The 27364-nt window shown below is 44.7% G+C and overlaps 1 protein-coding gene and 1 non-coding gene across 9 annotated transcripts in view; both read right to left on the reverse strand.

The window, feature by feature from the left end:
- Nucleotides 1-945: 945 nt before the first annotated feature.
- The window catches only part of UBE4B (ubiquitination factor E4B), a 148331-nt gene continuing 121912 nt past the window's right edge, over nt 946-27364 (reverse strand). For all 8 annotated transcript variants that reach the window (XM_054440103.2, XM_054440095.2, XM_063668065.1 and 5 more), the window contains 7 exons: nt 23686-23812; nt 20882-21026; nt 13867-14001; nt 10888-11079; nt 3365-3539; nt 2621-2767; nt 946-2287 (listed from right to left, as the gene is read on the reverse strand). In XM_054440103.2, coding sequence (XP_054296078.1) covers nt 2226-2287; nt 2621-2767; nt 3365-3539; nt 10888-11079; nt 13867-14001; nt 20882-21026; nt 23686-23812 — 983 coding nt within the window. In that variant the 3' untranslated portion in view covers nt 946-2225. The remainder of the gene's footprint in view (nt 2288-2620; nt 2768-3364; nt 3540-10887; nt 11080-13866; nt 14002-20881; nt 21027-23685; nt 23813-27364) is intronic.
- Nucleotides 18767-18869, reverse strand: LOC129023077 (U6 spliceosomal RNA). The gene has a single exon (XR_008496661.1). It is a non-coding gene; the product is annotated as a U6 spliceosomal RNA (small nuclear RNA).

The raw sequence follows: 27364 nt of genomic DNA on the forward strand, positions 1-27364 counted from the left end.
TCGAGTAGCTGGGCTTACAGGCGCTGCCACTATGCCCGGCTAATTTTTTGTATTTTTAGTAGAGATGGGGTTTCACCATGCTGGCCAGGCTGGTCTCAAACTCCTGACATCAGGTGATCCACCAGCCTCAGCCTCCCAAAGTGCTGGGATTACAGGCGTGAGCCCCACGCCTGGCCATTTTACATATATATAAATATATAAAAATAAATATATAAAATATATAAATATATATAAACATATATAAAAATATATAAACATATATATAAAATATAAACATATATATAAATATATATAAATATATAAATATATAAAAATATATATAAATATATATTAAAAAAAAATATATATATATATATATAAATATATATTTTTTCTTTTTTGAGACGGAATCTCGCTGTCACCCAGGCTGGAGTGCGATGGCAGGATCTCGGCTCACTGCAACCTCCACCTCCCAGGTTCAAGCAATTCTGTCTCAGCCTCCCGAGTAGCTGGGCCTACAGGTGCTGCCACTATGCCTGGCTAATTTTTTGTATTTTTAGTAGAGATGGGGTTTCACCATGCTGGCCAGGCTGGTCTCAAACTCCTGACATCAGGTGATCCACCAGCCTCAGCCTCCCAAAGTGCTGGGATTACAGGCGTGAGCCACCGCGCCCGGCCTGAGGAAGAATCTTGAAGGTCAGGGAAGATACTTGAGATAAAGCAGAAGAAATTCAAGAAAGGTGGAAGACTGAATATGACAAAGCTTACCCCCTCAAATCAGCAAACAGTGAAGTGAGAACCAAATGTCGAGACTGACAGGAATAAGAAAGTTCTCTTTTAAAAATAGCAGCTCCTAATTGGATCCAGGAAAGATCATTCACCACATGCAAACTCATTTGGCTCTTGTTTACCCACCCGCCCTGCCCTTTTTTTTTTTTTTTCCACAAAAAAGAGACTCAAAGAAGATTTCTTCTGAATGTGTATCACCATTTATTGTAGTTTGCGTTAGGAATTGAACAGAGGACATTGTCTGTGGAGGGGAAAAAAGGAAAAGAAAAAAGAAAGTATGTTTTTATAGACTTAATTTCTTCAGAACACTTTATGGTTTCAAATCCTGTTTTTTTGTACCCCAAGGAAATTCAAGAATTCAAGTATGTTAAGTAGGGAGCAGTAATACAAAAAGTCTTATACTTGTGTGCGCGTGTGGCTGTGTTTGTCTGTGTGTGTTGAAACCGGCAGACATACTCCCACATTCTTGCACCCTCTTTTGCTTTGGTAAGGCCAAACACATCATACAAATGACCCTGCCTCAAACTCACACACCCAAGGGTTGAAGAATTGATTTACCCCCAGAGGATAACTGTGAAGGTTTTGAACTGTCACGTAGCATTAAAAAAAAACCCAACCCTCATCTCCCCAAAATATGATAAGTCACATAAGTCCTGATACACTTACACCCCTAGATTTTGCTGCAGCTGCTCCTCAGATGCCTAATAGAGGCTTATCACAAGGACCAGAGCAGCAATATTTTGTTTATTTTGTTTAGAATAAAAAAATCTTAAAGGGACATTTCAAAAGAAAAAAAACTGAAATTCAAATTCTGAAAATATCTTGCCTTTTTTATTAATCATGTCATCTAACACCAATTAAAAAAACAAATATGTGAATATGATATAAAAATACGATCCCAGGATTAACACTTGGTAGCAGGCACAGTTATCTCACAGAATATATGTTTGGAGGGCCAGGGAAAGGAGTTTATTTTTGTTTTTGCTTCTCTTAAAAAAATCCACAGCAGTGCAAGTAGGGTCAGCAAGGGGGAGGGGGAGAAAAGATTCTTTAGCAGCAAAATGTCCAAGGTTCTCTAATCACAATCAAATCAACGGATATTGGATTAAAAAAAAAATTCATGAAGGGATGCTGCCCAGACCCATTAGCCATCACTAAAAGACTTCCGTTGCCCCAAAACTGTGACATACAAAGGACGTGCTTTATTACACAAGCAACCATAAAACCTGTCCCTTAAGCTTTTGACCGTGTTTGTCACTTAAATATATGTACAGGAACCGGGCTCCTCTTCTCATCCATGTCCTTTCAGGTCTCAGCGTTTGCTCACTCTGGGTGGGCCTGGGGTGGTTTGCCACATTTGGCCTCCAACACATGAACGGCAGCTTCGCTGCGGCCGCTGCTTCTGCTTGCCTTGTTGGCCTTGGCTGTGTCTAGCAGAGGGTGGGCGGCGGAACGGTTTAGTGATCGCTGTTCTGTTTCTCTCTCATCCACGCCTGAATCTGCTCTTTCAGTTCTGGCACTGAGAAAAGAAAAAAAGGAGGATTAATGCCCCAGATGGGAGGGCTCTTCCTGAGAGAGGATGCTTGTTGCTCTGTATAAATGGGAAGAAAAGGCCATTCTTTCTCTCATTGAGCCGAAGACTCCAGAAGGACTGGGACATGAGAGGGAGGGACTGGATGTCTGCAGGGAAAAAAGGCCAAGAGTGTTTTGGGTCTTTGCTACAGAGTGTCATAAACTAGGGTAGTTTCTGCATTTGATAAATTTCCCTTCTGCTTCATCTCCGATATGTGACTTGGGCTTTGTCTCTTGGTACTGACGCTAGCGCTGCACCTCAAACTGCACCCTCCTCTACCTGGTTCCAGCATGCTCTCTGTCAGCGTCTGCCGGTTGAAGGGGTCCGTGGGGGAGTTGAGCAGGTGCCGCAGGATGATGGAGCGGTCCATGATGGTGCCGGAGGGCAGCCGCACGGGGTCTGTCATGAGGGTGTCCATCAGAGGGTCTGCAGGGACAAAGCAAAGCAAACTCTTATCTACTAAGAGAGCCCACGACTGAAAAAGAAAACAAAGCCCGTTCTACCGGCGAAAAATCTATCCAAAGGAACAGCAATCAAAGGGCCCCTGTGAGGCCCCCAGGTTTAGAAGGAAATCAGCCTTCAATAAAGGCATATACGTTGCCTTTTGTAGAGGGGAAGGCGCTTCTTTGTCAGCTACTGCTGGGGGGAGGGAACAGAGAAGAAAGAGCCTGGGACAGACCCAGCAGCAGGCCCCACAGGCTCCATGGCGAGGACGGCAGGCTGGAATCCTTTGTCTTAGGACTTCTGGGAATTCTTTGAAAATGTGAATCCCCACTTGCAAAGGCAGCCCTGCCCTTAGAATCTTCAGGGTTGTTATCTGGCTTTATGTCAGGCTAAGGATGTTTCTTCCTCTCAATTTACAATATGAGCTAAAAATAGGCAAATGTAATTTAAGACAGATTGTCTCAAAAAGCAGCTCTAGCACATCATTAAAAAATTAATAGCACAGGACGTCCTCTTGTAATGTTATCAATTTCCAGTTAACTCAAAAGAAATCAGCATGAAAACGACGAGTCCACTTGCCTCTGAACTCATCAGGAGCGTCGCTGTAGTCGATTTCTGCGCGTGCATTCTTGGCCACTATCTCCTCTACTTTCTCGGCGAGCAGCTTAAATTTTTCTATCGCTATTGTGGATTTGATCCCTGCCTTCCGCATCTTTGAAATAACTTCTTCAAACAATTCCTTACTGTAGGATCTCTGCAAAGGAGGAATGGCAATGTGAGACGTAAATGTATGTCAGGTGGAAAAAGGCGAGCTGCAGAAAATATCCAAAGTATAATCCATTTGTGGATTTTCCCCCCCTAAAAAAGCCCTAAAATTATATATACACTTATATATTTTACATATCCAAGTCTTTATGCATTTATAGCCACATAAAAGTATGCACTTTTTATGCTTACAAATGGATAAAGACTGGAATAATATGTGCCAAACTGTACGAGGTCACTCCCTCTGGAGAGGGCTGCAGGACTGAAGCAGATGGGTTTTTTTTTTTTTTTTAATTTTTACAGCTAGCACTCATTTCTTTTAAAGTTTAAACATTAAAAAGAGAAGGAAATCTAGTCTATTTCAGTCCTTGGGGGGCACTGTGCCCTGGCAGCCTATAAGAAAGAAGAGGTGAAAATTTCAGCTCTCTTCCACAAAGGTAAGCATGGTAAAAACAATTCACTATTGTTCATACTCTAGAGGAGCTTTCTCCTGTTCACTTTCAAGCCTCTTCAAGCTCATTTAGTTCAGCACTAGCACATGTCAGGGGCTCCATGGATGTTAGACCACCCTGGTGAACTGATGAATAGGCCTGGGAACAGACACGATTTATGTCCCCAGGAAGGGAAGATGTGGAGTGGAGGACAGGTGCCCACCATGGACCCACACAAATCTGAACTTGAATTCTGGCTCTACCACCTACCAGCTGTGTGGCTGTAGGCAAATCTGAACCCTCCTGAGCCCAGGTTCTTTGAGTGTAAAACGGGCAGAGTAACATCTACCTCACAGGTGTCTAATTCATAAAAATCACTGCCATGCCAAACAGCAAAGTATGTTGTAGTTTGTATTTATAGTAAAACATATATGGCAAAAACACTGGCCACTTGCTTAGTGATGATATATATTTGTATTTGTATCACCATCCCCAAACAAGTGGCCAGTGTTTTTGCCATATATGTTTTACTATAAATATATATATATTTTGAGACAGAGTCTCATTATGTTGCTTAGGCTGGAGTGCAGTGGTGCAATCATGGCTCACTGCAGCCTCAAACTCCTGGGCTCAAGCAATCCTCTCACCTTAGCCACCCAAGTAGCTGGGACTACAGGTGCATGCCACTACGCCCATTTAATTTTATTTTTAATTTTTGAGACGGAGTCTCGCTTTGTCACCCAGGCTGGAGTGCAGAGGCACGATCTCGGCTCACTGAAGCCTCCACCTCCTGGATTCAAGTGATTTTCCTGCCTCAGCCTCCCGAGTAGCTGGGATTACAGGTGTGCGCCACCACGGCTGGCTACTTTTTTTGTATTTTTAGTAGAGACAGGGTTTTGCCATGTTGGCCAGGCTGGTCTCGAACTCCCGGCCTCAGGTGATCTGCCCACCTTGGCCTCCCAAAGTGGTGGGATTACAGGCGTGAGCCACTGTGCCCAGTCTAAACCTCTTTTCTTTATACAGTACCCAGCCTTGGGTATTTCTGTATAGTGATACAATAGACTAACACAAGAATATCTGCAAATCATACATCCAATGATACATGTATCATCTGATATCACCTAGCATCCAGAATACATAAAGAACTCTTCTGGTTGGGCGCGGTGGCTCACTCCTGTAATCCCAGCACTTTGCGAGGCCGAGGTGGGCGGATCATGAGGTCAGGAGATCGAGACCATCCTGGCTAACATGGTGAAACCCCGTCTCTACTAAAAATACAAAAAAAATTAGCCAGGCGTGATGATGCACGCCTGTAATCCCAGCTACTCGGGAGGCTGAGGCAAGAGAATTGCTTGAATCTGGGAGGTGGAGGTTGCAGTGAGCTGAGATCGCACCACTGCACTCCAGCCTGGGCAACAGAGGGAGACTCCGTCTGAAAAAAAACCCAAAAAACAAAAAACAAGAACTCCTCCAACGCAACAGCAAAAACACAAACAACTCAATTAAAAAATGGGCAAAGAACATGAATAGACATTGCTCCCAAGAAAATATAAAAATGGCCAGCAAGCACATGAAAAGGTGTCCAGTGGTATTTGACATTAGGGAAATACAAATCAAAACCACAATGAAATACCACGTCACTCCCACTAGGATGAGTATTTAAGAAACAAAAACAAATTAACATGTTTAATTTAAACTTCATGATGGAAAGAATATAAAGTAAACAAAAGAAAAAAATGAAAAAGAATGGAAACTTAAACCTTATACATTGCCGGTGGGAATGTCAAATGGGTGGCAGCTGTAGAAAACATTCTGGCATCCCTCAAAAAGTTAAACATGGAATTACCACATGACCAACAATCCCACTCCCAAGTGTATACCCGAAATAACTGAAAACAGGTGTTTAAATACTTTTACACAAATGTTCATAGCAGCACTATTTACAAGAGCCAAAGGTTGGAGACAACCCAAATGTCTATCAATGGATGAGGATAAACAAATAGTGGTATATCCATACAATGAAATATTATTCAGCCATGAAAACGAATGAAATACTGATACATTCTACAACACAAATGAACCAACCTTGAAACATGACGCTAAGTGAAAGAAGCCAGACATAAAAGGTTACACACTGTATAAGTCCGTTTATATGAAATATCCCAGATAGGTGAATAGGTAAATCCAAAAATAGGAAAAGAGAGAGGCAGATTTGTGGTTGCCAGGGGCTGGGGCAAGGGGGTCTAGACAGTGACTGCTTTAAGGGTTTTCCTTTTGCGGTGATACATGTTGTGGAACTAGGTAGAGGTGGTGGCTGTGCAATGCTGTGACTGTACTACATGCCACCAAATGGTACACTTTTAAATGGTTACTTTTATGTTATATATTAATTTTACCTCAGTAAAGAAGAAAAAAATAACAAGAAAATGAAGCATTAAATTTGTGAGATGCAGACTCATATTCTGGTAGGTTAGAGGAGGGAGCAATTACTGAGGAAAGACTGACTGCATGAGGGAAGCGTGACTCTGATGGGATTTTTATTTTATTTTAATTTATTTTTATTTATTTATTTATTTTTTTGAGATAGAGTCTCGCTCTGTCGCCCAGGCTGGAGTGCAATGGCGCGATCTCGGCTCACTGCAAGCTCCACCTCCCAAGTTCATGCCATTCTCCTGCCTTAGCCTCCCAAGTAGCTGAGACTACAGGTGCCCGCCACCACACCTGGCTAATTTTTTGTATTTTTAGTAGAGATGGGGTTTCATCGTGTTAGCCAGTATGGTCTCGATCTCCTGACCTTGTGATCACCTGCCTCGGCCTCCCAAAGTGATGGGATTACAGGGGTGAGCCACCGCTCCTGGCTATTTTTTTTTTATTTTCTAAGTAGATGCTGAATCTTTTTTCTTTTTTAATGGAAAATGGTGTTAACAGACAATGCTTCATGGACGACAGATATGCAGTCTGTCCATGGAACTGGCGTCTGCCCATGAAGACACAGTCTTGGCCACTTTAACATCTCCCTGTCCTGGTCCTCTTGGCTCCCAGGACCAATGTGGTATCCCACTTCTCTGGCGTGGAGCTCTGCCCTCAGATTCCTGGGCATCAAGCTCAGTGGCTCTTCACCCAGGCACCTTTTTGTCAGCCTTCTGGACACGGATCTTCAGCCTACTCTTGGTATAGAGGGAGAGAAGCCTCTCAGTTTCTTTACCTGCAAAGCTGTCATTTTCTTCTTCCTTTGTGTTTCCCAGAAAACAAGACATACCAAACCAAACTAAGACATACCAAAGCAAACTAAGATACTGCTGCTTCCAAAGAAGAAAATGCAATTCTACAACCTCTTCCCCAGTGCTTGCCAACCGTCCGTCCTTCTGCACTTACCGCCCCCTGCCCCACCAAAGCTCTCTTCTAAAACAATCAAGTAAGCAGTCCCCTCATCAGCTTATGGCCAATATAAACAGAAAATACCCAACAATCAGCATACACACCACACCGTGAAAGGAAGCAAAAACACTTCTTTTTTTTTTTTTTTTTTTTTTTGAGACGGAGTTTCACCCTTGTTGCCCAAGCTGGAGTGCAATGGCATGATCTCGGCTCACTGCAACCTCCAACTCCCGGGTTCAAGCGATTCTCCTGCCTCAGCCTCCCGAGTAGCTGGGATTACAGGTGCACACCACCATGCCTGGCTAATTTTTTTGTATTTTTAGTAGAAACAGGGTTTCACCATGTTAGCCAGGCTGGTCTCAAACTCCTGACCTCAGGTGATCTGCCTGCCTCGGCTCCCCAAAGTGTTGGGATTACAGGTGTGAGCCACCGCACCCAGCCCAATACTTTTTTTTCTTTTCTTTTCTTGATATGGAGTCTTGCTCTGTCACCCAGGCTAGAGTGCAGCGGCGCAATCTCAGCTCACTGCAACCTCTGCCTCCCGGGTTCAAGCTATTCTCCTGCCTCAGCCTCCAAGTAGCTGGAATTACAGCCACCTTCCACCGTGCCTGGCTAATTTTTGTATTTTTAGTAGAGATGGGGTTTCATCATCTTGGCCAGGCTGGTCTCGAACTCCTGACCTCACGATTCACCCACCTTGGCCTCCCAAAGTGCTGGGATTATAGGTGTGAGCCACTGCGCCCAGCCCCAACACTTCTTAAAATATGCTTTTCTCTCCATGTGTCACTGGCACATGTGTGTTTGTTTCACCGCTCTGGAAGAACAGGACTATTTAGACATTCAAGGAGCCCCGTGTGTCACTGTGCCAGAAACTGCTGTCGACGACTCAAGCCAGGTGCCACCAGAGGCCACCACCATAATCTAAGGCATGACCAGACAATGCAATGTGTGGTTGGTCACCAAAGCAAGGCTGCTCAAAGCATTCCTTTGTCACCCACTTGCTTTGCATCACCTCACTGGGCGTGCTGTGCCCACCCACACCGAAACCTTCTGTGTGTTACATTAAGCGCCTGTGATGTGGCAGCCACAGCACAACCACCCTGGAGAGGGCACACACTAAATAGCTCTTGCAAGTCTCTCTACGGTAACGATGGAAGAGCCCCAGGGCTTTCCACACCGACCTCTGGCTGGGCTGGAGACACCAGCTACAGTCAGGTGTGGACCCCACCTCAGTGGGTAAGTGCTTCCCTTTTCTTTCCCTCACTGCAGGCTATGACTTGCCTTCTGTTTCTAAATCAGTGCAGTATTATATAGACGGGGGCTAGTAAAGCGAGATATATATATATATATATATATATATATATATATATTTTTTTTTTTTTTTGACACGGAGTCTTGCTCTGTCACCCAGGCTGGAGTGCAGTGGCTCAATCTCCGCTCCCTGCAAGCTCTGCCTTCTGGGCTCACGCCATTCTCCTGTCTCAGCCTCCCGAGTAGCTGGGACTACAGGTGCCCGCCACCACGCCCGGCTAATTTTTTTAGTAGAGACGGGGTTTCACCGTGTTAGCCAGGATGGTCGTGATCTCCTGACCTTGTGATCTGCCCACCTCGGCCTCCCAAAGTGCTGGGATTATAGGCGTGAGCCACTGTGCCCAGCCAGCAGTATATATTTTAACATCTCCTACAAGTAACTAAAATTTCCTAACCCTCTAACGGACCACTACTTTGTATGATAAAACTGCTTTAGACATACAGTCATGTGTCGCTCTGAGAAATGTCTTGTTAGGCAATTTCGTTGTTGTGTAAACATCATAGAATTTACTTACACAAACCTAGATGGCGTGGCCTACACCACGTCGAGGCTCTATGGTATAGCCTATTGCTCCTAGGCTACAAACCTGTACAGTGTGGGACTGTACTGAATCCTGTCGGCAGTTGTAACACAATGGTGAGTATTCTAAACATAGAAAAGGTACAGTGAAAATACGGTATTATAATATGATGGGGCCACATGGTCTTTGTGGTCCATCATTGACAGAAACAGCACATGACTATGTATTTTTTTTCACTGCAAATCCTTTGTTAAGACCACTTCCCCTGCTACATCAGAAAGCACCTACATATGTGAGTTATAGCTCAATAAAGCTGTCATTAAAAAAAAGTACCTACAATGCTTCTATTGTAATATTACTCCCTTGGATGAGATATGTGTAAAGAACCTTCTAGAATGCCTACTGATGATTAACCTGAGCCATGAATAGTATTTGGATAAGTAGCGTGAACAACGACAGACACAGAAACAAGCATGGTTCTTTGTGGGCATTTTAAGTGGACAGCAGAGAGACTGAGGATATGGGTTCAAGGCCAGGCTGCCTGGACATCGATCGTGCCTCTGTCCCACACTAACTCTGTGACCTTGAGCAGCTATTTAACCTCTCTGTGCCTCTTTCCTCACTTTAAAACAAAGACTTCATAGAACCTACATCAAAGGATTTTGTGAGGACTAAATGGGTGGAGATATGAAAAGTGGGTGAAATGCGATGTACAGTTAATAAACATTAGCTGTGAGGACGTTGAAAATGAGGCAGAACAGACCATGGAGGGGGCCAGCCCTTTATGGGATGACTAGAAGATCACACAGGGACAGCTTAGCCTAAATCGGTGGCTGTGGAAATGAAGCACACATAGACAGATCTGCTCACAGGAGACCCACGGAATAAAGGACAGGGAAAAATGTAAAGAAAACCACACAAGGTTTTCAATCCGGACAACCCCCAAAATAACAGCACTCTAGCAGGAGACTAGGGAAGAAGATTCTGATCCCTTGAGAAACCGGGCTCTTTTCAGAAATGTAATGGATTTGTCAAGAAGGCCCTTAAAAAGATGGGGTAAGAACTCAGCTGGAGAGGGCTCAGAGCGCCAAATCTGCTCTTTACTTTTGTTTTTTACTTACTTACTTACTTATTTATTTATTTTGAGACACAGTCTCACCCTGTTGCCCAGGCTGGAGTGCAGTGGCACAATCTCGGCTCACTGAAACCTCTGCCTCCTGGGTTCAAGCGATTCTCCTGCCTCAGCCTCCCGAGTAGCTGGGATTACAGGCGTGCACCCACCACACCGAGGTAATTTTTTGTATCTGTAGTAGAGACAGGGTTTCACCATGTTGGCCAGGCTGGTCTCAAACTCCTGACCTCTTGATCTGCCCGCCTCGACCTCCCAAAGTGCTGGGATTACAGGCGTGGGCCACGGTGTTTTTGAGACAGGATCTCACTCTCTCACCCATTCTGGAGTGTGGTGGTGCAATCATGGCTCACTGCAGTCTGGCCTCAAGCAATCCCCCTGCCTCGGCCTCCCAAAGTGTTGGGATTACAGGCCTGAGCCACCGCACCCAGCCCGAATCTGCCCTTCACACTCAAAGGAAAACAACCCACTCATCTTCATTTACACCAGACAAGTTCCCTGGCCACTGTGGTTATTATCTCCTGATCTGCCAGTAAACTCACAGAGAGACCAACTTGACTCACTGACCTGGTCGTCAGCAATGGCTTTCGCGAACCGAGCGCAGTCCAGCTGTAAGTAAATATCCGTCAGTTGGTCCAACAGCTTCTTTGGTTCAAAGCCGTATTTCTCAGGGTTTTCAACTTTCAGGTCACGGCACTTGGGGCCACAGAGTTGCTGAAGATTAAAGTTCAGCATTGCAGCCAATCGGGGTCCAAGTTCCTAGGAAATCACAGGATAATAGGACAATTCATGCTGTTGAGACAAGTGAAAAGGACCAAAAACTCCCATTTCAGTGGAGGAACAGGAATTGGTTGGATTAATCTTCAAAGAATCCTTACAGGTGCTGTGTATCATAAGCTGAAGAAAGACAACATTATATTCCAACTTTATTCCCCATTTCTGATCTGATAATTATAATACTTAATGGAATGTTGCAGGCTGATGAAATATTTATTTATAAATACCAACAGAAGCCAAACTTTTCTTTACATTTATGCTTTTAATTAAAAAAAAGTATCACTCCAAATTCATTGAGAAACAAGTAAAGAGCGAAAAATATACAAATCTTACCATTATCTGAGCCAAAAAAGTTTTGAGTCAGCTCTTCCAGCCAATATTTCATAAACTTTTTTCCCCATAAATGTTAAAAGCCCCTGGCTGTTCAGTCTGTGTCATTCTTATGTACTTATCAGATACAAATAACAAAGTAATGCAAGGAAAGAAGATAAAAGTTGTGCCTTGAATAGTTTTAAATCTAGTCAATGAGACAGAGTAAACTTAAATGAAACACCTGGAAAATAGTAATAATCTATGCAGTAATCTCACAAGCTGACTCAGTACCCACTACGGTTGGGCATACATGGTTTTAAGCAAACCTGAAACAGGAAGATGTGGCTTAGAGAGCATTAAACACTGGCCATAAAAGGGAGTCATGAAAGCATTCCTTTAAATCACAAGGTTTTCATGAAATGTAATAACTGGATTTATACAAATTCAACATATACTTAGCTTTTCAAGAATTTGCTTTTGCACAGAGTACTCCTGTATTTCATTGTTGAGAAGCTGTGAAATAAAGGAGTCATAACAGGACAGAGTTGGTCATTCTGTTTGAAGTAGGAGAGATCTGAGCTAGTCAGTAAAGAAGGTGAAAATACAAACCTTAAAGGTTTGCAAAATGAAATGCCTTTACACTTTGTCTGCGAAGGCCAGATAGTAAACAGTGTAGCAAACGAAATGAAAACATCACAGCAGGCACAGGCACAGGCTGGGACCAAAAGAACAGGGCTACAGTGTACAGATGGCTCAGGTCTATGAGCAGGCCTTAAAATAAATGTATTTATTTATTTTTGAGAAGAGTCTTGCTCTGTTACCCAGGTTGGAGTGGCATGATCTCGGCTCACTGCAACCTCTGCCTCTTGGGTTCAAGTGATTCTCCTGCCTCAGCTTCCCAAGTAGCTGGGATTACAGGCATGCACTACCATGCCTGGCTAATTTTTGTATTTTTAGTAGAGACGGGGTTTCGCCATGTTGGCCAGGCTGGTCTGGAACTCCTGACCTCAGGTGATCCACCCTTCTTGGCCTCTCAAAGTGCTGGGATTACAGGCATGAGCCACTGTGCCCGCCCTTACGCCAGGTACTTCTATGTGTGTTTTCGCTTAGTCTTCCCAACAAGTGTACAAAATAGGTGGGTGTTGACCTTGTTACAGAGGAATTAATCAACTATTTACCATCTGGCCTTCACAGAATTCTGCAAACCTTGAAGGGAGGCCAGTGTCTGGGCAGTGAGCTGTTTTGTTTCGTGTTCCATGGCTCTTGCACTGAAATCTGTTTATGAAAAGACATGAGGTGGAAAGTTAAAAGGGTGGAAAAGAGTTGTCCCCAGGCCAGGGAGTGGCAGTAGTGCCTCTGCTGGAGATGACAGGAGTCACATAACGGAGGTAAGAGCAAATACAGAAAATCAGGGGAAATATGCAGTAACATCATATTCCATTGTAAAGTAAACATGTCTCCACATAGGCAAATGGCTACCGAATCTTAGGTCCCCGTCTTGCCTTCCTCACGACCCTTGTCCTGGCCACACCATACAACTTCTCCACTTTGTGGTGGGGGTGGCTGAAGCAGGGCAGAGATCTTCAGTGATGCTGCTCAGTTTCAATTTTAGAAACAGGAAACAGGTCTTATTCGTTGAGAACAAACATTCTGACTATTTGCAATCCACCATAAACCCTAGTGATGGCCGGCTCCCATTAACCTTTGGCTTCCTGAGTGTAACAAAGGTACAGCTAAGAGAGCCAAAGATTTTACACGGTCTCAATTATTCTACTTAATATCCTTCCATTGTCAACAGCTGTTACCTTATGCTTTTTCTTCCTCTTTTTTTTTTTTTGAGACGGAGTCTCACTCTGTTGCCCAGGCTGGAGTGCAGTGGCGCGATCTCGGCTCACTGCCAGCTCCGCCTCCCGGGTTCACGCCATTCTCCTGTCTCAGCCTCCTGAGTAGCTGGGACTACAGGCGCCCGCCACCACGCCCGGCTAATTTTTTGTGCTTTTAGTAGAGATGGGGTTTCACTGTGTTAGCCAGGATGGTCTCGATCTCCTGACCTTGTGATCTGCCTGCCTTGGGCTCCCAAAGTGCTGGGATTACAGGCGTGAGCCACCGCGCCTGGCACCTTATGCTTTTTCTATAAGTAAAATATAGGAATCAATAATGGTGAAAATATGTCATGACATCAACATGAATAATCCAATGTACTGTCTAAGCACAAAGTGCAGTAAGGCATTTGGAAGTGGCTGTAGACTATGTGGTGACATCAGACATCTGCTCTTCAGTCCATCAGCAGAGTCTGTATCAATTAGCATAACTGGGAACAAAATCAGTAACAGAATTTCACTTATTGATGACTGTGATCCTAAAATTTCCAGGACTTCAACAACTGCTAAAGTTATAAGTGAGAGAGTCTGAATGTGGAGTCCAAACCACCAAACAGAGCCCCTGGTTTCTACTCACCGGTCTGAGGAAGGGTTTCTGGACCTGCTTCGTGAGGATGTGGAACATGTCCACGGTTTCGGTGGCCAGGGCGAGGTAAGAGCGGGACACACGCTCGTCCTGAGCAAGCTGAGACTGACGAGCCTGCTGCTGATCCTAGGACACATCGAACAGACGCTGAGTAAGGCTCGGTCCTGGTCATCAGCTCAGCAAAGCGCCAAGCACATAACCGGAAAGTGTGCGATAAACCCAACATGCTTAGGGAATGATGGAACCGCCCGCCACATGTCCCAGATAACTGAAGTTTCATCCTTTCAGCATCGGAGCTCTTTGAGACTTCCAGCCAGGTGATGTTGGTGCCTTATTTAACTCCTATGAGCCTCCGCTTCCTCAATGATAAAAGAAGTCACCATCTGCCAGGCGCGGTGGTTCATGCGTGTAATCCCAGCACTTTGCGAAGCCAAGGTGGGCGAATCACGAGGTAAAGAGATCGAGACCACCCTGGCCAACATGGTGAAACCCCGTCTCTACTAAAAATACAAAAATTAGCTGGGGATGGTGGTGCATGGCTGTAGTCCCAGCTACTCGGGAGGCTGAGGCAGGAGAACTGCTTGAACCCAGAAGGCTGAGGCTGCAGTGAGCTCCAGCCTGGTGACAGTGAGACTCCGTCTCAAAAAAAAAAAAAAAAAAAAAAAAAAAAAGTCACCATCAACTTCTATTCAGGATGAAATAAGATAATCGAACATAGTATCTGACACACATCATGGCACTAAGAAAGGGTAGTTTATTTCCCTTAATAATAACTTTTACTTAGTCACCATTATTATTATTATTATTATTATTATTTTATTTATTTATTTTTTGAGACGGAGTTTCGCTCGTTGCCCAGGCTGGAGTGCAATGGCGCGATCTCGGCTCACCGCAACCTCCGCCTCCCAGGTTCAAGTGATTCTTCTGCCTCAGCTTCCCGAGTAGCTGGGACTACAGGCATGTGTCACCATGCCCGGCTAATTCTGTATTTTTAGTAGAGACAGGGTTTCTCCATGTTGATCAGGCTGGTCTCGAACTCCTGATGTCAGGTGATCTGCCTGCCTTGGCCTCCCAAAGTGTTGGGATTACAGGCGTAAGCCACCGTGCCCGGCCCTCTATTATTACTGTTATTTTTTTTTTTGAGATAGAGTCTTGCCCTGTCACCCAGGCTAGAGTGCAGTGGCACAATCTCGGCTCACTGTAACCTCTGCCTCCCGGGTTCAAGTGATTCTCATGTCTCAGCCTCCCAAGTAGCTGGGATTACAGGAGTGGGCCACCACGCCCAGCTAATTGTGTGTGTGTGTGTGTGTGTTATTTATTTATTTATTTTGAGACAGGGTCTCACTCTGTTGCCCAGGCTGGAGTGCAGTGGCATGATCTTGGCTCACTGCAATCTCCGCCTCCAGGGTTTGAGCCATTCTCCTGCCTCAGCCTCCCGAGTAGCTGGGATTACATGTGCGTGCCACCATGCTTGACTAATTTTTGTATTTTTGGTAAAGATTGGGGTTTCGCCATGTTGGCCAGGCTGGTCTCGAACTCCTGACCTCAGGTGATCCATCCACCTCGGCCTCCCAAAGAGCTGGGATTACAGGCGTAAGCCACTGCGCCTGGCCTAATTTTTGTATTTTTAGTAGAGATGGGGTTTCACTATGTTGGTCAGGCTGGTCTCAAACTCCTGACCTCAACTGATCTGCCCACCTAGGCCTCCCAAAGTGCTGGGATTACAGGTGTAAGCCACCATGCTCAGCCAGTCTTCATTATTTTAAAACTATGAGATGCAGTGTGCCACCGTATTGAGGCCTATGGGGTCTGCCTCTCTGCCTCTACAAGTGTCTATGGACTACCAAGCTTTTAAAATTTTGTCTTTCCACACTGTGAGGCTGTCACACCACAGAACTGTCAGCATGCTAGCCTCTGGCGCACTCTCCTCCTTCAACTCTGCCATGGGCTGGGGAGGAGATAGTAAGAGCTGTTTGGCTCATGGATACAATCAGGTACTGCACTGCAGGCTCTGAAACGGATCAAACACAGACCCATCAGGAAAAGCCTCAATTCTTACATCTGTTCAGAGGTCTTTTCTTGTTGGGAAAGGAACACAGCTGGAAGAGCTGAAGTTGGCCGGTGAGTGCCCTCTGGGAAAGTGCTCCAGTCTGTGCTTGATGGAGATTCTGCAGGGATACTGGGGGGCCTGCCGTTCCCTGGTCAAGAATGAGCCTACTGAAAGAAAGGCAGCCCAGGAAAGACACAAGAACAGTCAGGCGTGAACTACCTAAATGTGTACCTGGGTGTCTCAACAGGCCCTTCTACAGCCTTTGGGCACTGGAGACAGAATAAAAAGGCTCCCAACTCTCATGCAGCTTAGATTCCGTTAGGGAGGATCTGCTTCATAGAAACAAATACCCAAACAGACACACAGTAAGTCTGACAGTGATGAGTAAAAATGAGGCAGGGTCAGGGGTCAGGGAATGCTATTCTGGAAAGGGTGGTCAGGGAAGGTCTCCCTGAGGGAGAGCATATCTGAAGGAGTCAGGAAAATCTGAGGGAAGAACATTCCAGGTAGGGGGAAGAGCAGGTGTAAAGGCCCTCACGTGTCAGTGGAAGGGCCAGGAGGTGAGTCTGGCTGGGGTAGAGTGAGTGGAGGAGAGACTGTCCAAAGCTGAGAGCAGAAACATTGTGGGGCCAGGTCCTTCTGTGTGCTGTAGGCTGCTCTCATCATAGGATTTGGCTCTGAGTGAGAAGGGAAGCCCAAAATGGCTGAGCTGAGTGGTGATGTTGATCAGACAGATTTTTAACACCATCCCTGATATGGACATGCTCAAGAGTGGAGGTTGAAGACCAAGCAGTGGGCTGCTGCAATAACCCAGGTAAGAGATGCCAACAGTCTGGAGGTGCTGAGAAGAGGTTAGATAATGGATATATTTTAAGACAGAGCCTAGAGGCATTTGCTGAGAGATGCAGAGAAATCAAGAACAACTCCAAAGCATTGAGCCTGAGCAGCTGGTAGAATGAAGGCGCCATTTACTGAGATTGGGCAAACTCAGGCAGGAGATGTGGACAACATCAAGGGTTCCGTTTTGGACACGGTGAGTTTGAGACACTGATTAGACAAATACTTGGTCTACAAGCCTACAGTCAGATCTGAGCTGGGAAGACACATTCTGGGGTCTTTAGAATACAGGTATTTAACGCCTTGGAATACCTGAGCTCACCACGCAGTGATGTTCACCGGGGCACATCAGGTTATGTGTGACAGTGTTTCTCGTTGCCTGAAGGCTGGGGGTAGGAGGGTACATCCCTGACATTAAATGGCAGGAAACAGAGATCCTAAATGTCCTGCAATATATGGGACGGTTTCTCATCATGAGTTATTATTATACCAAATTCCACTAGGCTCAAAATTCCAACTAGTGCCCTCGTTGAGAAACACTAACCTAGAGAGCACGAATGGGAAAGAAATTGAAGCCTAAGGGCTGAGTGCTGGAGCTCACCAAGCTCAGACGTCAGGGAGATGAGCAGGAACAGCCAGGGCAGTGGGAGGTAGAAAGCGACTTCAAAGCCAAATAAAAATTATTTCTGAAATAGCAATTGTGGGAAATATTTGGGCCTTTTTCATCCATTAACACAGGAAAAAATCAATATTATTTGTTCAGTTGGCTCATAAACAAATGCTATTAAGTACTGACTATGAATATGAGAATGTGCTATAGACCTGCATTCCAACATCTAAAATATACGCTGGCTGGCCATGGTGGCTCACAACTATAATCCCAGCATTTTGGGAGGCTGAGGTGGGAGGACTGCTTGAGGCCAGGAGGTTGTAGGCTGTAGTGAGCTAAGATCTGCCATTGCACTCCAGCCTGGGCGAAAGAGCAAGACTCTCTTTCTTTCTTTTTTTTTTTTTTCTTTTTTGAGACGGAGTCTCGCTCTGTTGCCCAGGCTGAAATGTGAAATGTAGTGGCACGGTATCAGCTCACTGCAACCTCCGCCTCCTGGGTTCAAGTGATTCTCCCACCTCAGCCTTCCAAGTAGCTGGGATTACAGGCACCTGCCACCATGCCTGGCTAAATTTTGTATTTTTAGTAGACACTGGGTTTTGCCATGTTGGCCAGGCTGGTCTCAAACTCCTGACCTCAGGTGATCTGCTGGCCTCGGCCTCCCAAAGTGCTGATATTACAGGCATGAGCCACCGTGCCCGGCCAAGACTCTGTTTCTATTAAAAAATAATAATAATAATAATAAGGCTGGGCACGGTGGCTCATGTCTGTAACCCCCGTACTTTGGGAGGCTGAGGTGGGTGGATTGCTTGAGGCCAGGAGTTCAAGACCAGCCTGGCCAACATGGCAAAATTCCATCTCTACTAAAAATACAAAAATTAGCTGGACGTGGTGGTGCATGCCTGTAATCCCAGCAGGCATAAATTGAGCCAAGATTGCGCCACTGCACTACAGCCTGGGTGACAGAGTGAGACTCTGTCTCAAAAAATAAAATAAAATAAAATAAAAAATAATTTAATAATAAAAATAATAAGTAAATAAAATATAAGACCAGCTTGGGAAAACTAGCAAGACTCTCTCTCTTTAATATTTATTTATTTATTTGAGATGGAGTCTCACTCTGTTGCCCAGGCTGGAGTGCAGCGGCGCGATCTTGGCTCACTGCAACCTCCGCCTCCTGGGTTCAAGCAATTCTCCTGCCTCAGCCTCCGGAGTAGCTGGGACTACAGTGGCGTGCCACCACACCCAGCTAATTTTTGTATTTTTAGTAGAGATGGGGTTTCACCATGTTGGCCAGGATGTTCTTGATCTCTTAACCTTGTGATCCACCCGCCTCGGCTTTCCAAACTGCTGGGATTACAGGCGTGAGCCACCGTCCCCGGCCTAATATTTATTTTTAAAGAATGGAACACTTTATGAATTTGCATGTCATCCTCGAGCAGGGGCCATGGTAATCTTCTCTGTATTGTTCCAATGTTAGTATACGTGCTGCTGAAGCAAGCATGTGAGACCTTGTCTCCATAAAAAAAAATTTTTTAATTAGCCAAGTGTGGTGGTACATGCTTGTAGATCCAGCTATTTGGATCTACAAAGGCTGAGTCAGGAGGATCACTTGAGCCCAGGAGGTTGAGGCTGTGGTGTGCTATGATCCTGCCACTGCACTCCAGCCAAGGCGACAGATCAACACTCTGTCTTTATTTATTAATAATAATAAAAAACAAATAAGTAAATAAAATATAAGCTGGGCATACCAAGCACTGTGAATGGCATAAAGTGGGTGTTACAGAAGTAAGGAGAAAGGTGAGAATTTTCAGCTATGCTGATTGGCGAAGACAAACCTGAGGGAGTATTTGGATAGGACCTTACTCAGAGAATGGGTAGAACTTTAATACATAAGAAGAAAAGCAGTTATAAATGGGAGCTAAACATTGGTACACACGGACGGAGATGAGAACAACAGACACTGGGGACTACAAGGGAGGGGAGTGAGGGAGGAGTGAGGGTTGAAAAACTACCTATTAGGTATTATGCTCACTCCCTGGGTGACAGGTTGAATCATAAAACCTCAGCATCACGATATACCCATGTAACAAACCTGCACATGTACCCCATCCCCTGAATCTAAAATAAAAGTTGAAATTAGAAAAATAAAAGTTGAAAAAAGGAAAAAAAAAAAAAAAAAGGCTGGGCATGGTGACTCACGCCTGTAGTCCCAGCACTTTGGGAGGCTGAGGTGGATGGATCACCTGAGGTCAGGAGTTCAAGACGGGCCTGGCCAACATGGTGAAACCCTGTCTTTACTAAAAATACAAAAATTGGCCGGGCGCAATGGCTCACGCCTGTAATCCCAGCACTTTGGGAGGCCGAGGAAGGCAGATCACGAGGTCAGGAGATCGAGACCATCCTGGCTAACACGGTGAAACCCCGTCTCTACTAAAAATACAAAAAATAAGCCAGGTGTAGTGACAGGTGCCTGTAGTCCCAACTACTTGGGAGGCTGAGGCAGGAGAATCACTTGTACCCAGGAGGCAGATTGCAGTGAGCTGAGATCACGCCACTGCACTCCAGCATGGATGAAAGAGCAAGACTCTGTCTCAAAAACAAACAAACAAACAAAATATAAAAATTAGCCAGGTGTGGTGGCAGGCGCCTGTAATCCCAGCTATTCGGAAGGCTGAAGCACGAAAACTGCTTCAACCGGAGAAGCGGGGATTGCAGTGAACCAAGATCGCACCACTGTACTCCTGCGTGGGCAACAAGAGTGAAACTCTGTCTCAAAAAAAGAAAAGAAAAGAAAAGAAAAAGTGAAGAAAAAGCAGTCCCCACTTTGACATAAGAACCCCTTATGGAAATCAGTTCTGATTCTGAGCCTGACAATTCCAAGAACAGAATCAATAAACCTAAGCCAATCAAAGAAGTCACCAGCAACTGTCAAGGGCCTCATAAGCGACCAAGGAAGGATCTCAGTGGCTGCTACGCACGTCGGGAAAGAGCACTGGCACTGGCACAGCACGCGCTTTCCACGGAACCTGGCAAGCCAGGCCTCTTTTCTATTAATAACTGAATATAAAACCCAAGATCAACTGAAAGGAAAAAAACACCCCGCCAGGATCCTGAGTGATTCACACAGTTGCCTAGAGAAGCCCATAGGAACAAATCAAATTCTTGTCCAGCAGACATAATTCTAGAGATTTCTTTCCTAATTATATTCATGTATCTTAATATTATTCAGACAATAAAAGCTCCTCTCCAAAAAAGCCCTTTAAAATTAAAAAGGCAGAGAAAGTTTTCAGTGTACATTTTCAAAGACTTCTCAACCCATTTCTTAGCTTCAGATAAGGTATTTAAGAATTTTCCTATTCCAACCCTGCAATATGATTTCATGGAAGGAATATCCCAGCATGTCAGATCGCATATCATCAGACCCACAAATGCAGCCCCAAAGCAGCTCCGCCCGTGTGCGGAGGCAGATGGCCTGCAAAGCTGTCCAAGCTTCTGGACCACGTCCTCACCCGGGGCAACTGGTCCCACTGTTCTTTGTTCTTCATCTCTTCCTGCACTTCATGGATTCGCTTCAGAGACTCCAGACTTTCATCGAGCAAAAACGTCGTGTCGTTTATCAACATGTTTATATAGCGAACAAACTGCTTCCCGGAGCTGGAAAGGCAATTATATTATACATGGTCATACATCTCCCTGCAGCAAAATGCCACAGCAAATCCCAGGGAACAGGCGCCTCCACCCAGACTGCAACTATCTCACCCTAAAAGCCTGGCTACCCTGGCACAAGTCAGGCACCGTGGAATTCAAGGACTACCAATCTTCTCTTTAGATTTTGTTAATCTTGTTTCCTTTTGAGACAGCGTCTCACTCTGTCACCCAGCCTGCAATGCAGTGGCACAATCACAGCTCACTGCATCCTCGACCTCCAGGGCTCAAGCAATCTGCCTCAGCCTCTTAAGTAGCTGGAACAACAGGCACACGCCACCATGCCCAGCTTTTGTATTTTTTGTAGAGACAGGGACTTGTTATGTTGCCAGGGCTGGTCTCAAACTCCTGGGCTCAAGCGTTCCTTCCACCTCAGTCTCCCAAAATGTTGGGATTACAGAGATGAGCCACCGCACCTGGCCTGGATTTTGTTATTCTTTTAAATTGTTTATGATAAGCTCATTCCAGTGGTATCTGGAGCCACCTTGCATGGTTGATGACAGTCAAGTGCTAAATATTCCAGAATTTTATAACCAGATTTCCCTGGCACCTTAAATTGGGCAACAGAGGAAACAGTCACACCACGGGAAAACTAGCAAATGCTGACTCCCCCACCCCGCTTCCCAGAGCAGGCTTACCAGCACACCCCTAGGTCACTCCCTCAATGTTTTTAAGGAGAAAAAACACTTCTTCCAGACTAGAACAGGAAATACGCATATACTCACCAATATACCAAGAAAATGCAAATAATTAACCACATATAACAGATAAGAAAACAACTGATATAGTTATTCCTTATCACAAAGACTGATGCATTGAAGAAAAATTGGAACCTGTAATATTGATAAAGTGGGATATTAACTTACTTTAAAACTGGAAGCTGCCAATCTAAGAACTGTTCTGCAGATCGTGTTATAATGAGAACTTGTTGGTGAACTGAAATAGCTTGGCCTACCTCTGTTAGACTCTGGAGATGCCAGATTCGTAGAGAAAAAAGAAGCTACACTTCAGGGTCTACAACTGTGCAATTACGGGGTGGTAAGCCCATGCCTGGAGAAGAGAAGTTCCTGTGAACAAGTGCAGGAGGGCTCGATCTCAGGAACATGGCAAGTTGAGGACAAGCGCTCCAATCAGCACCATTCAGACCAAGCCATGGGCCTGCCTCGTGTCCTAAGCTTGTGCCAGGCTTTAGCTGGAACACAATTCTGACCATAAGAGCAGTTTATGGAAACAAAAAGTTAAAAAGTTCGCTCCACAGAAATCTATCTGGCAAATAGTTATTCCACTGGTAATATGTATATTATTGACTAGTAATTCGGTTAACAAGTATAGCTAGATTTGATCAAAGATCTAACATGGGTTGCAAAAGATCCAAGTAGATGGGATAAAATTTTTATTTATTTATTTATTTATTTGAGACAGAGTCTCACTCTGTCGCCCAGGCTGGAGTGCAGTGGCAGGATCTTGGCTCACTGCAAGCTCCGCCTCCCAGGTTCACGCCATTCTCCTGCCTCAGCCTCCTGAGTAGCTGGGACTACAGGCGCCCGCCACCACACCCGGCTAATTTTTTGGTATTTTTAGTAGGGAAGGGGTTTCACCATGTTAGCCAGGATGGTCTCGATCTCCTGACCTCGTGATCCACCCACCTCGGCCTCCCAAAGTGCTGGGATTACAGGTGTGAGCCACCACACCCGGCCCTTAGATGGGATAAAATTTTTGAAGAATAATTCAAGAGTTTAGCATCTTCATCTCCCTTTTGTTTTTAGGCACTGACAGATAATTTAGATGGGATTACTAATGTCCAGGTTTAAGCAGTCACTCAGATTTCAGATAGGTATACGAAAAGTCTTTAATTAAGGTTTAGGGCCTTACCACAAAGAATGATACTTTAAATGACAACTCTGACCTAACTGTTGCAAAATCTAAAGTCCTTCCAACATTCAAGAACTAAGATTTCATTTCACTCATTCTGACAACTTCATTTAACACTGTCATCATAGAAAACACCAAAAAAACACTTAATCCATCATCTCAGCATATTTATAGGATCTTTTCTTTTCCTTTTTTTTTTTTTTTTTTTTTGAGACAGGGTCTCGCTCTGTCGCCCAGGCTGGAGAGCACTGGCACAATCTCGGCTCACTGCAAACTCCGCCTCCCAGGTTCAAGTGATTCTCCTGCCTCAGCTTCCCAAGTAGCTGGGATAATAGACGTGCGCCACCACACCCAGCTAATGTTTTGTATTTTTAATAGAGATGGGGTTTCACCATGTCGGCCAGGCTGGTTTTGAACTCCTGACCTCAAGTGATCCGCCCGCCTCCGCCTACCAAAGTGCTGGGATTACCGGCGTGAGCCACCACACCCTGCCCTATACAATCTTTGCTTGTGTACCACCCCCAAAGTATCTTGACAAATCTAAAATTCAGCAATATCCTGCAAGTAAAGCCATTTAAAAAATCCTGCCCACATTTATGGCATCTTGTGGTAAACTCAAAGGAGTCTGAGACCAAGCAAACAGTCAACAAGAACCCAGCTGTGTATGCTTTTAAGCTGCAATCCTACCTGCAATTTGCAAGAAAGCAAGTTGTGACACAAGGGGCCCCATACTCACTTGAACTCCTCCATAAACGTGCCATGGTGAGCTATGTTTTGCCAAAGGCTTTTAAAAATGGTGCTAATGTGATAGCGAATTGTGAACTTGTCATAAAACTCGCTGGTGGCTCCAGTATGCTCAACATCTAAAGAAGAAAGACAAAGGGACTGAGGGATATGTACTTTCTTGCTTTCCAAATCCAGTTATTGCCCCAACAATGATACTGAGTGAACGTAAATCTGCAAAATCAGAGAGCTGGTGAAATTTTGCACTTCTCTTGCATGTAAGGCACGACAGAAATTATAAGCTGCTTTTAAAGACAAAAGTTTCACAATGAAGATTTGACAATGACACAACACCTAAAGGAACGGGGCTAGGAAAACTCCCATCATTAGGACGACATCAACTTACCAATGACCAAAAGCTGAATTATCATACTCCCCCACCTAATTTTAAGTTATTAATTTACAGAAATTCTATGGCACCTCAAATGGACATACTTCAGCGGATAAAAAGTTAGGTTTAATTTTATTGAGGGGCAGGTATTTACTAAATGTGTCTATCTATTGACCATTTTTGGTGTTGAAAATACACCAATGTGTCTATCATCCCTAAATCTATTAAAGAGGGATAAAAATCAAACTTGTTTGTCCAAATGGCAAAAGCTTAGGCATGAGAAATTTCAGAATTTATGACAAATTTTATTATTATTATTATTATTTATTTTTTTTTTTTTGAGACAGAGTCCTGCTCTGTCGCCAGGCTGGAGTGCAGTGGCACGATCTCAGCTCACTGCAACCTCTGCCTCCGGGTTCAAGCAGTTCTCCTGCCTCAGCCTCCCTAGTAGCTGGGACTATAGACATGCACCACCACGCCCAGCTAATTTTTGTATTTTTAGTAAAGATGTGGTTTCACCATATTGGCCAGGATCGTCTCGATCTCTCGGCCTCATGATCCACCCACCTTGACCTCCCAAAGTGCTGGGATTACAGGTGTGAGCCACCGTGCCCGACTATTTTATTATTATTATTTTTTGAGACAGGGTCTTGCCCTGTCACCCAGGGTGAAGTGCAGTGGTGTGATAATGGCTCATTGCAGCCTCAACCTCTCGGGCTCAAGTGATCCTCCCACCTCAGCATCCCAAGCAGCTGGGACTGGAGGTGCATCCACCACGCCTGGCTTATTTTTTATGGCCGAGCGTGGTGGCTCTTGCCTATAATCCCAGCACTTTGGGAGGCCGAGGCAGGCAGATCACTTGAGGCCAGGAGTTTGAGACCAGCCTGGCCAACAGAGCAAAACCTTGCCTCTACTATTAATAAAAATACAAAAACTAGCAGGGCATGGTGGTGTGTGCCCATAATTCCAGCTACTCGGGAGGCTGAGGCAGGAAAATTGCTTGAATCCAGATACAGAGGTTGCAGTGGGCTAAGATCATGCCACTGCACTCCAGCCTGGGCGACAGAGCAAGACTCTGTCTCAAAAAAATTTTTTTTCACTTTTAATTTTTTTACAGATGGGGTCTCACTATGTTGCCTAGGCTGGTTTCAAATTCCTGCCTCAAGTGATCCTCCTACGTCGTCCTTCCCAAGTACTGAGATTACAGGTGTGAGCCACTATACTTTGTCTTCGATATTTTCTATATTTTCCAAAGAACACATTTTTTTGTGTGTGACCAAAAAAGGAAACAGCTATTTAAAAATAAAATAAGATAATTAACACCTATCATACTAAGATCTGAAAGTACTTATGTATATTCATTAAGTCAACCTTTCCTTAAAATAAACTAAATGTCATTTATTAATTGTATAAAAGCGTGAGCTAAAGTGTGGAGTGCTGACATAAAGGACAGCCTGCAAGAGGAAGATACTGGAGGACCAACCCAATGCCTCATATCATCTAAAATGCCCCTAATATCTGCACCCAATTCTGAATATAGTAGAGACTAAGTAAATGTTAATTTATTATGTAGCAATATGTATCTCAGCAGGGCCCCACATCTGTATTTCCAGCACTTTGGGAGGCCCAGGTGGGCAGATCACTTGAGCTCAGGAGTTTGAGACCAGCCTGGTGAACATCATGAAACCCCGTCTCTACAAAAACCACAAAAATTAGCTGGGTGTGGTGGCACATGCCTGCAGTCCCAGCTACAGGGGAGGCTGAGATAGGAGGATCACTTGAGCCCGGGAGGTCAAGAGTGCATGGTGCTAACTGTACCACTGCACTCTAGCATGGGTGACAGAGCAAGACCCTATCTCAAAAAAAAAAAAAAAAAAAAAAAAGAAAATGAAACAAAACAATATACATTTCTCCCAACAGTTTTTTTTTCTTCTTATTCACTTCTACTGTTCCCTCAAAGTCATACCAGCCCAAGTTCTAATTCCCAGGTCCTTGTTCTAGAAGGCCGTAGGTGGACTAGACTTGTGTTGAACCTCTCCCTCCTCCCCCCAGGTATTCTTGCTGCCTTCTTTTTTTTTTTTTTTTTTTGAGATAGAGTCTCCCCAGGCTAGAGTACAGTGGCAAGATCTTGGCTCACTGCGGCCTCCACTTCCCAGGTCCCGGTTCAAGCAATTCCCCAGCCTCAGACTCCCAAGTAGCTGGCATTACAGCTCCCCCCACCACACCCGGATAATCTTTTGTATTTTTAGTAGAGATGGGGTTTCGCCATGTTGGCCAGGCTGGTCTCGAACTCCTGGCCTCAAGTGATTCACCTGTCTCGGACTCCCAAAGTGCTAGGATTACAGGCGTGAGCCACCGCGCCCAGCCTAACTTGAGCATTTTCTAAGCTAGAATACTATGTCTGTGGTGTTAGGAGGAGCTTGTTCCACATACTGATCTTGTGTGTGGCAACTCTTAATTTATATCTGAGAGTCCCATCTGCTCAGGGACCAGGACCTAATCAGCCAGGTCTTCACATGGAGGTGATGAGCACTGGGGACTATGTCTGTGATGCCTCCCTCAGGGGTACCCTCACACCAGTCCCTTAGTAGTTATAGGAAGACCAGCACAGTAGCCAGGGGGACCTGTGCTAAAGGGCATCTGCGAGGTTGCTGCCACTTGCTAGCCACTGACCTTCAGCAAGCTTCTTGACCCTTTTAAGCTTCAGTTTCCTCATTTGTAAAGTGGATGTATTTATAGTACTATCTTTAGGACTGCTGTGGGGATTAAGTGAAAGGATTAGTAAGCATTCAATGAGTGGTGGCTATTATTAGTACAGATGTCACCCATCTATGACTAAAGAGGTGGTCCAGGCCAGAGGGCACACATGGCAAAGAGGAAAGACAGAACAACCCCCACCCAAATTCCTTCTGGAACATTCCCAGCAGGCCTCCACTAGGCCCAGCACTTGTCTTATAGGCAACAGGCCCAATTCTGTTGTGTACACACACACACACACACACACACACACACACACACACACACTCTCTCTCTCTCTCTCTCTCTCTCTCTCTCCTGAAGCTACAATGACAGGCCCAGAATACTGACTACAAAATAAACTTAACTAAAATTGTTTTGTCTTTACTACTAACAATACATGTTTACTGTAGAAAAATTAAGAAGTTCAGATAATAAAATAAAAATAAAAACTATTTATAATGCTACCATTCAAAAATAACCAATGCACTGTTAATATTTTGGTATACGTCCTTCCCTACATTCCTTTTTTTTTTTGAGACGGAGATTTGCTCTTGTAGCCAAG

Source organism: Pongo pygmaeus, chromosome 1 (assembly GCF_028885625.2).
Source record: "Pongo pygmaeus isolate AG05252 chromosome 1, NHGRI_mPonPyg2-v2.0_pri, whole genome shotgun sequence".
NCBI classification, from domain to species: domain Eukaryota; kingdom Metazoa; phylum Chordata; class Mammalia; order Primates; family Hominidae; genus Pongo; species Pongo pygmaeus.